This window comes from Anguilla rostrata, chromosome 17 (assembly GCF_018555375.3).
Source record: "Anguilla rostrata isolate EN2019 chromosome 17, ASM1855537v3, whole genome shotgun sequence".
In the NCBI taxonomy this organism is placed as follows: domain Eukaryota; kingdom Metazoa; phylum Chordata; class Actinopteri; order Anguilliformes; family Anguillidae; genus Anguilla; species Anguilla rostrata.
Genome location: NC_057949.1, coordinates 1,059,929 through 1,069,828, shown reverse-complemented (window position 1 = coordinate 1,069,828; position 9,900 = coordinate 1,059,929). Strand labels below are relative to the sequence as shown.

The window sequence follows — 9,900 nt, the reverse complement described above, 5'->3', positions numbered from 1 at the left end:
AATTCTATTTTGTCCTCTGGGTTGCCAAGTGACCAAATCCGGCAGCCCAGCCCAATTTTTTGTAGTCCAAAGGCTTCATTTATAGAACAGACTTACGATCAATTTTGATCTTAAGTATGACTTACGCAGAAAACCACGTATAAGTAGTTATTTATAAAACTTTACTTTGACGTGGAAATGATCTTATCTCTACGCAAAGTCTAGACTTGATGTAAGTGATTTTCCTGCTGGTTATGTAGGGGTATTGCAGTTTGAGACGCGTATGCGTCCAAGCCTGTGGTGAACTTAGCTTCATGAACAATCTGATAGGAATGATCAATTAAAGGTGTGAGGGATTAATTGGCAGACGCAAAGTGTTTTAAATTAAAAACAGGATGCGATGTATTATAAACAGTGTGTCAAATTAGAAAGAAGTAACCACGGCTGTTCTTGCGTTATTGGAAGACATTGAAAACTGTGCTTTTAGACGAGACCGGAATGGCTTTTTTGCGCATGATGATCTTCCAAAATACTGGCTTTTCTCTGGTCCATGGTTAATATGGAGACATTACTTGGGTGTATCTTTAATCTTAATGAAAGAACTGCTTCACAGTTATAAATTCACTTATGAAAAACGGTTAAAGCTCAGGATGCTTTTGCAAATGCTCCAGTGAAAACCGTATCCATAGTAACATACCCTTCAAATTGACTTCAAATTTACTGGGAATGCTGAAAATAAGTGCTCCGTTCCATCTGAGTGTGCAGTAATATGATCCCTCACTGTATTGGTCAGCACTGTGGATGATGATGTGGGCAGTGTTGTTGTAGAACAGCGTTGTGTTAGCAGTAGGTTCTCTGTCCCTTTCCCAGTCCAGTGTAGCTGAATCTGGAAGGTGTGATACTTCACAGCTCCTGATCACATCACAACCTTCATTTTCTCTGGACCAGCTCAACGGTTCCACTGCAGGAGCAAAGAGCAATTGATTCAGAGAAGCTTGTGAACCTTTTCATCAAATCATTGTGTGGCCTACATCTAAAAAACCAGCCATCAAATTTAAAGCAATATACACTCCTCCAGTTTTCTGCTGGGAATTCTATGGAGAGGTGGAAGAAAAAATATAACCATAAAGTGAAAATTTTCACCTTGGTTTTGTTGTGCTATGTACTCTAAATAAATCGACAATGCTGATCTATATCACCTCAGGTTTAATAAGGCACTGTGTCCAAACATGAGGACTATGAGCCACTACTTTCCCATATGATCCAACCTACCTTTTCCTCATACATTGGTTTATTAATCACACAGTAAAATGTGCAATGTTAATTCAACTCTGACAGAGTAAACGTGTTCAGTGGCTACCGTGTTAAATGTGTACGAGTTAATTTAACACTTAACATTTTGCTGGGCAGCTTTACAATGTGTATAAATTTAATTTAATTTCAGATTCAGCTTTTTTGAATGTCAAATACAAGATATAACTTGAACTTTGTGTTATATTTTCTTACACATAGTATGATAGAGGTACTGTATAATCTCATTAATAATATAATTTATAAAATGCATCTAAGCCCGAATTTACCTTTTATAGCGAACACTTCAAACTGGGCCACTTTTACTTTCTTTGGTTTAGTTTTACTAAAAGTAAAAACTCCTGCATCTTTCCAATTTGCTCGCAGATAAATGTCATACTTCCTTTGTTTTGAAATAGACTCCTTCTTCAAATTCCATGAATACGTTCCATCGGACTGTATAGTTATTATCCGAGTGTTTGTGTAGCTTCCATCATGTGACGTCCACTCCCAGATGAATTCTGTCCCGTTGGTCTCAGCAGGGGCTGGTAGAGTGACCCCCCGTATCTGCTCAGAAAGGAAGTATTTGTACTGCACCAACACTGCAGTAAGAGAAGAACATACCAAATACAGAGATCCAACTGAGCACAAGACATGATAATATTGCATTTAAATATGGAGGCAAAGTACAGTTAGTTCATTAAAGTTAATCCCAGATTTATAACCTGAGATAAAAATATAATCCCTACAACTATAATGAATATTTGAGCTACATTTTAGCCTAGGATGGAAAAGTATTGCTTGTACCGGCTGTAGTCATGGTTTTAGACCCAAGATCATTATCATTACCTTTTTTTTTGTCCTCAATGTGGTTGTGGTACATTGCAAAGATATTTTCTTTCTTTTCAACATCCTCTAGTAGCCTACTAGTGGAAAGCTAGCAAAGCGAACCTTAACTGCTTACAGTACTCCATTTCATAAATGAACATTTTTAGCTTCTTATAATGCTTTTGTATTATGAATTTTACCATTGAAAGACATGGACCGTTGTGGATAGTGTATGGAGTGATTGTAAATCTGTCTTAATGATAAAGTGACTATGCAAAAAAATGTCTTGAATTTGCATATTTTACAGCATGAATAATGCTTTAATAACAATATTAATCACCCTGTCATCAATGGTTATTATATAATTTCATATTTGAAAAGTCTGTGTAACTGCTTAGCATTGAATATAAAGCCATTTCACTGATAAAAGTAATATGCTGTCACTTTGAACCTTTTGCTTCCTCTTGAATTTTAAACAGAAAACAAGCAAACAAAGAAAAAGCCTGGATCAATTTATATAGTAGTAGCAGCCTCTGTGACACTTTTTGTTATAAATAAGACATTTATACGTAAGACATTTTTTCCATGTCCTGCTATGAGACTGTATTATATTTTACCCTTCTATAGTGACGATATAGAAATCGACGATTTGTCCATTTTAATTTTGTTCTATTATTATACATTTGGCTGCATTTTCATGAACTTTATATATGAATCAATTAATTAATTAATGAATATATGATTAAGACAGAAAGTGGGACTCACCCTCAGCTGAAAGTCTGTGACAGTATCCTGATATCCACAACAGGGTCCACCACAGTACCATTGCCATGGCTGATGACCTCTGCAGCCCTTCTTATTGGTGTCTAACCTTTTTATAAGGTATACTTCACAGGAAATGGCTCAAAAAACAGGAAACAACAACTGTTCTATCTAAGCTATTTTGGAGGAGAGGTGTGGTTACTGTGGTAACTGCAGGCAGAGGGCTGGGGGAAATGGTTCATTCGGCCCAGAAAACACTGCATGTGCTGCCGGTGTCACAGTCACTAACTGTGTTTTATTTTGGGTTCTTATAATAATTAATAATGCAGTTCCTTTTCACAGCTGTTTTATTACTAAAAATAAAAAGTATACTTCTTAACAACAGATAAAAGCACACTGAAGGGTGCACCACCATATCCAGACACTACTACCCTGTACATAAATATGTTGCTTATTTCTTGAACAATATCACTCCCTGCTGTTCATACATCAATTAGTCAACAAATCAGAGTACACAAGAAAAAGAAAAAAGAAAACTGCAAAAAACAGTACAGAAAAAACTTATTAATGTATATATTTTCCAGAATCCAACTGTGTTGTTCACAGTCAAAATCTAAATATTATCAGATGCATGTAAAAGCTTCCTTTAGCAAAACAGAATGCAACAGTGGCATATTCACATAGTAACAGATCTTGGTAAGATCTGCAGATTGTCTTTTTCCATCTCTAAATGAGTTTGTCATGGTTCTGTTTCTGTCTCTATTTTTCCTTGTTGGGCCGCCAGATGGCGGCACTTCTGTTTTGTGTCCTGCTCGTTCCCCTGTTATTTGTATTATTGCTTTCAATTATTTTATTATTGTTTCTGATTGTGTCTCATTGTTCCCACCTGTGTCTTGTTATCCCCTCCTTTTCTGGTTTGATTGCTCTTTGAGTTCACCTGTGTCTTGTTACCCCTGTCTATTGAAGTTCTTTGTCCCCTTGACTTGGGTGCTGATTCCTTGTGTTTGTTTCTGACTTTATGTACCTACCCGCTTTGTCCTGCTTCAGTTTCGTGTGTGTGCTTCTACCCGTGAACTCTGCCTGCCTGTGTTCTGCCCTGCCCGTGTTTTGAGTTCCTCTTGTTTTCTGTTCTTAGAGATTTTGGAGTTTGCCTTCTTTTGTAGTAAAGTCTTTATTTTCCTTTACCTCTTGAGTTTCGTGTGTTTCACTCTGCACCTGGGTCCAACCCCCTCGAAAACGTGACTGAAGGAATCAGCCAGTACTGGACCCAGCTGAGTTTTTTTTTTTTCTTTTTCTCTCCCCTTTCCCAGTGTTTTTTTTGTTTTTTTTTGTTTAAAATATGCGACCAATGTGGGGTGACCCAGAGGACTCACCGCCTAGCGACTGGGAGCTCGAGCAGGTGTTAGCCCTTGAGCCTCCCTGAGCCCGGGGCGGGTGGTCACGGAGGCGTGGTGGTCGGGCTGCCTCCCGGGCGGCCAGACCTCCAGCCCCTCAGCCAGTAGACCCCTTGCCTGCTTCTTTGGAGGGGGCTCGGCTGGTCATTTTTCCAGGGGGTTCCCTACGGCTGGGGTCCGTGTTCCGGTCCCCTGCCCAGCCCAGACTGCAGGGGGGTCTGCCTGCTCCGCCCCGCACCCAGGAGAAGCCATCTGCTCTGCCCCACATCCAGCAGGAGCTGCCTGCTCGGCCCGCCGTCCCGCAGGAGCTGCCTGCTCGGCCCGCCGTCCCGCAGGAGCTGCCTGCTCTGCCCGTTGTCTCGCAGGGACCGCCTGCTCTGCCCAGTCTCCAGCAGGGGCCGCCACAGCCTGCTCTGCCCAGTCTCCAGCACCTTTTTATCCACTTTTTATCCACCTTCATTTATCATTTCAGGATCCGTCTGCTTGTAATGATTTAATTATTTCAATCATTTATTTGCTCTGAAATTTTAGAGAAGCTAGGAGCTGCAGCTGCCGATTGAACAAAGTATATCTTTAGTTGGTGCATTTCAGCAGTGGAGTGAACAGCATTGGTGAAAACTGTGGTTTAGAAAATTAGACCAGAATAATTGGTTGGAATAAAAGCCACCACCAGCCCTCCAGGAAAGAAGTTTTGCACCCCTTTCATAAGGTAATGTGTGCCCAAACTTTAGATGTTACTCCCGTTGTATTCACTGGAGAGTAAACTGGCAAGAGTAATATACTCATTTTATTAGGATGACACTTAGTATAACAAACTTACCCAGACTGGGAGTGGTCAAGGAAAATATTAAGTACTGGAGCTCCTCACTGTCATTCTCCTCTTTCGGGGTATCTGGGTTTCCTATTATTAAGAAAATGTATACAATTGTATAAAATATATATATGAAAATACACATGAATGGATGAAATGTATAGTACAGATATATGTGGCCCCCGCTTGAGCCTGTGATTCCAGGGCCCCGCTCGTGCTTGTACAGTGTCTGAACTGCAGAGGCGGAAAGCCCAGGGGCCCGAAAGTAACAGTTTGTCATATTTCTTCCACCCTTGAACTTAGCCAGCTGATTAGTTTTACCTCCTGGCTGAAAGATTGTGCTAATTAGCAAATCAACTTGATTGCAACAAAATACTGAGGAGGAGTTTTGCTTTCTGAACCTAGATTTGTCCACCTCTGCTTAACAGTGAAAGTGTGAGTCTCTTTTTTGGTGCATATCGCCCTCTTGTGGACATTTTAGCAAACAAACCTTTAGAAATTACAGGCCTCCTGACCAAGTGACCTATTTTAACTGAATCCTTTTCCCCACAGTTTGCCCACTTCCTCCCTTTACTCTTATTGTTTAAAGAAGCCGAAATGGTTTTCGAAACGGGTTTTAATGCTCGTGTGTACGTTTGCATGAGGCCTCGAATACTTTAAATTCCAAACGCTAGTGAGTATGAGGCTTAATTGATGCAGCCACAACCTCAAACCCACCCTCTAACCCTGACAGGAAAAGGCTGGTTATGTCCTGCCTGTGCAATCTCATATCCATCATATTTTACAAATGATTTTGGCCAGACTTAAACCTGCATTTATATCAGACCTGGTTCAATTAACAGGTCTGATTAACATTGTCTGGGCTGTGGAAGGCCAGGCATACCTGCAACTCAGCCTTCTTTTAAGAGAAGGCAAAGGTGCAACCCCTGGTATGCACTTTCTTTTGATAAAAAAAACACATAATTTTACAAATAGTTGAGGTATTGCTCAGGTGTGCATCCTTTGAATTACAAGAGGTGCAGTCTGATGCACCAAAATGGTCCGAATTCCAGTTGTTCGGTGTAATTAATTTCCCACACACATTTGGCACATGGAACGTACGGGGCCAGTTTCACTAACACAGATTAAGCTTATTCCTGGACCAAGTGGAGTTTTGAATTTAGTCTAGGATTAGAAACTGGCCCATAATGCAAGCTTTCTCACGAATTAGTTCACCAGTTCATGCGACGTATCAATAGTTCAGTTAAGCCAGTTACCTTGATCTTTCTGTAGCTCTGCGACTTTCTGTGCCTTACTATAGACTGCACCAGCTGCACTGGAATCACCATTCTCATCCACTGCTAATGAAGATAGGAGTGTAAGAGACAGAAATATTTAAGGAAACCTTTTAAAATAACTTTATATGATTTACCATATAAGGAGCACTGAGCCATGTTACATTTTTGATCACTCAGGCAAATTTATGAAGTATGATTCAATCTTTACTATGATCAAGCCATACGTGGCCTGTAAGTACATTCTGTACTGTAATCTATTGGTTAAGGAACTAGCTTTGTAACCGAAAGGTTGCAGGTTCGATTCCCAGGTAGGACACTGCTACTGTACCCTTGAGCAAGGTACTGTATAGCTCCAGTATACTATATATCCGGCTGTAAAAATGGGTGCTATGTTTTTAAAATGCAAAAAGCTGTGTAAGTCAGTGTGTATAAGAGCGTATGATAAATGCCTGTAATGTAGTGTATTCCCTTACATTACTGCAATGACTAAAGCTACGTGTGAATAGTCTTGTTCCTCTACACTACCTTGACCCTGCTGCAGATCTGTGACATTACTGTAGACTGTATCAGCTGCACCGTTCCCTTCAGCTGGTGATGAGGAGGGACCTGAGAGGGAAAAAACATTTAAGCAAACTGAAAATTATCTCTCTGGAAACTGATTGGTCATATTTGGTTGATCTTGTGAATGGCATTGGTTTGTTTTCTTAGCATTTTTCTCTGTACTAGATTAGTTTTTAAAAAGAATAAATGAGATTGTTTTTATTGTCTGTTGTATGTCATTGATCAAATCAATTCCATTTGCAGCTTTGCAACAAGTTTAGAACTGCTGCTTTTGCATTGAGCCCTCTATTTGCTACTTGCAAAGAATGAGTGAGTGTTAAATATGGCAAAGCTATAAAATATGAGTTTTCGTGTGAATGCTCTAGAATGCTGTGGAAGTGTTCTAGAAAGCTCTGTCAGAGAGAACGGTAAACTCGGAACAGAATGAAAAGCTTTTACCTGCTGCTGTTTTCAGACGCCGAAACAACAGACCTCCTAACAGCAACAGTACTCCAACACACACAGCAGCAGTACAGGCCAAACCGATCACCTGCACCCTGCCATTATCTGTGTTGGCACAAAAGAAGGAAACTTAACTAGGGAGCTGTGAACAGGGAGAATATTTAACTCATTAAAAATGTGTTTTTTTTTTCTTATTTAGCTATATTTTAAAGATACATTCATTATTTACGAGAGACTAGTGCATATTTTATTCAAGGAAAATAGAAACTTCTAAAATTCCAACCATGGTACATTAAATATGTAACACTTTAAATTTAATGCTAAATTATTCAGATACAGAAGACTGACAGTTCCAATCCTTGAGCCCAAGTATTTTTGACATAAATCCCTGGGTTGCTATGGGAAAGTTTGAAAAGAGGGGGCAGGTCAGAGAGTTACATTGGTATTAATTACTTATTTGAAACTGTAAGCTATTACCTAGAGCACTATTCAGATTTCAAATGTGTGATAAGCAAACTGTCATATTCACAATCACTAGGACACAGGAGAGACAGAAGCATTATTATTCAGTGGCATGGTCTGGTTTCAGATTCTGATTCTATCTCATTGCAATTTGAATGAATTTTAAGCCTTAAGTAAGCTCATAGGGATGTTGATGGAGGCATATGCATAGGTTAAGAGGGAGACAGGGAGACATGTCACCCCCAATGTTTTCAATGTCTGAATTGTTTGACTAGCTAGTATGCTTGTGAGACTTTGGATTTGACTACAGAAACTAGGTGGTCTACTGTCTCCCCCTAAGTTGTAATGAATTCTGTGCCTGTGATTGGAGCATAGTACCTGGCTTTGGCTCTTCAGGTTCAGTGATGGGTGTTGGCAGTGTGAGGGGGACCTGTGCTCTGAGCATGCTCCCTGTGAACACTGCACAGGCCCAGTGCAGCTGCTCTCTGCTCAGAATGGGCAGGGTGAGACTGAGCATTTTCTGTGGGTGCCTCTCACTCATGACCTCCTGTTTTACGAGCTCCCCCCTGCCCCCCTTCATCCGGAGCCAGGCCAGGGTCACAGAGCCGATCACCTGTGATATCTCACAGTTCTGCACAACTGACTGATTCCTGGACAGACCACCAGGGGGCAGTGCTGAGACTGAGAGAGCGCATGCATGTGGATTTATTTATTTATTTATTTATTTATGTATTCATTTACTTATTCATTATTTTTCCGAAAATCTTTTTTTTTTTTTTTTCAGATAACATCCATTATTTGTCATTGAGTTCCTGTGAGGTGCACTACCTTTATGTCTTGGGCTCAACACTTTACATTACATTACATTACAGGCATTTGGCAGACGCTCTTATCCAGAGCGACGTACAACAAAGTGTATAACCATAACCAGGAACAAGTATGACGAAACCCCTAGAGAGAAGTACCGGTCCAAGTACAGGGAACAACCGCATAGTTCAACTTGGACCCTGATGGTTAAACTGATTAACACTAACAACGAGAACGGCAACAACGCAATCTATGGAAAAATAAAAATAATTAAAAATACAAGTAGTCGTTAAGACAGTTGATGCATCTAAGTCACCTATGAAACAGCTGCCTAGTTACAACCCTAAGTTTAGTCATTTACAGGGGGGAAGGGAGGGATGGGGAGAGGTGCAGCCTGAAGAGGTGGGTCTTCAGTCGTTGTTTGAAATGGGTCACAGTCTCAGCTGTTCTGACCTCCACTTCTGTTGCTTACTGTTAACCCATGGCTGTAATCTGTTACATTACATGGCACAACATATTGTAAAAAAGGCTACTTTAATAATCATAATGTGTAAGAATGCTGTTATTTATTCAGTTCTGTAAACTGTGTAAGCATACGCTAAACCTGAAGTGCAGACTTACCCTGAACAGTTACCAGCATTACTGTGGCCATCAGGGAGTGTTCAGAGTAGCAGAAGTACCTTCCACTGTCTCCAAACTTCACCGGTGAGATTCTCAGGGGAAAATTAGACCCATCAAAGCCCTCAGATGAGAATCTCTCTTTATCTACCTCCATGGAAATCGAAGCATTCTCATATTTATCAGCTGAGGCCACACGGATTGCATTTGTCCCAGACGATGGCTCCCATTGCCAATATGCTGTTCTGTATGAGGCTGGAGAACGGCAGATTAGCATCACCTCACTGCTGTTCAAACTCCCTCTGTACAGAGTGTGCTCTGTGCCACGTGTACCTGAGGAATAAAGCTGTGGTTAGAATGACTGTCTGTACAGTCAGCACATATGCTACTGCTACAGGTAGTGAGCAACATGTGAAAAACATGTAAAAATAAATGAACTCACACAGAGTTGGTGGAAGAGAAAAACTCAGGCCTCATTAAAAATAGCCTACAATAAATACCCCACCTCCCACCATGAAAGCTATTATAGGCAGCCTGGCCGGTCTGTTTCTATACAGGACATGCTGGTATATTACTTTTCTAATTAACCCTTTAAGGTATGAGATCATACATTTTCTGATTATACAAAGAATGAATCTTTACTGTGATCGAAACATACATGGCCTATGAG

At 40.5% G+C, this 9,900-nt stretch overlaps 1 protein-coding gene and 1 long non-coding RNA gene across 3 annotated transcripts; both read right to left on the bottom strand.

Moving 5' to 3' along the window:
• Positions 1-549: 549 nt before the first annotated feature.
• Positions 550-3,101, bottom strand: LOC135243695 (uncharacterized). Its single transcript, XR_010326754.1, has 3 exons — positions 2,863-3,101; positions 1,560-1,871; positions 550-940 (listed from the first exon to the last, which is right to left on the bottom strand). It is a non-coding gene; the product is annotated as an uncharacterized LOC135243695 (long non-coding RNA).
• Positions 3,102-4,626: 1,525 nt separating this feature from the next.
• Positions 4,627-9,759, bottom strand: LOC135243693 (uncharacterized). Of its 2 annotated transcripts, none has more exons than XM_064315685.1 (6): positions 9,234-9,759; positions 8,184-8,486; positions 7,341-7,448; positions 6,867-6,947; positions 6,321-6,404; positions 4,627-5,154 (listed from the first exon to the last, which is right to left on the bottom strand). In XM_064315685.1, the coding sequence occupies exons 1-6, from the start codon at positions 9,505-9,507 to the stop codon at positions 5,036-5,038; spliced, it is 969 nt and encodes a 322-aa protein (XP_064171755.1). In that variant the 5' UTR covers positions 9,508-9,759; the 3' UTR covers positions 4,627-5,035. The 2 variants fall into 2 exon arrangements, with proteins under 2 accessions (XP_064171755.1, XP_064171756.1); XM_064315686.1 differs by having other exon boundaries at positions 6,321-6,401.
• Between the last annotated feature and the right edge of the window lie 141 nt (positions 9,760-9,900).

What these genes read in the sequence shown, in the direction of transcription:
- LOC135243693 (XM_064315685.1), bottom strand. Translation starts at nt 9,507, where the DNA reads ATGCTAATCTGCCGTTCTCCAGCCTCATACAGAACAGCATATTGGCAA. An exon ending in ACCTGAAGAGCCAAAGCCAG is followed by an intron (nt 7,449 to 8,183) that starts GTACTATGCTCC and finishes GTGCCAACACAG; the next exon opens with ATAATGGCAGGGTGCAGGTG. An exon ending in AGAGCTACAGAAAGATCAAG is followed by an intron (nt 5,155 to 6,320) that starts GTAACTGGCTTA and finishes TCTTAATAATAG; the next exon opens with GAAACCCAGATACCCCGAAA.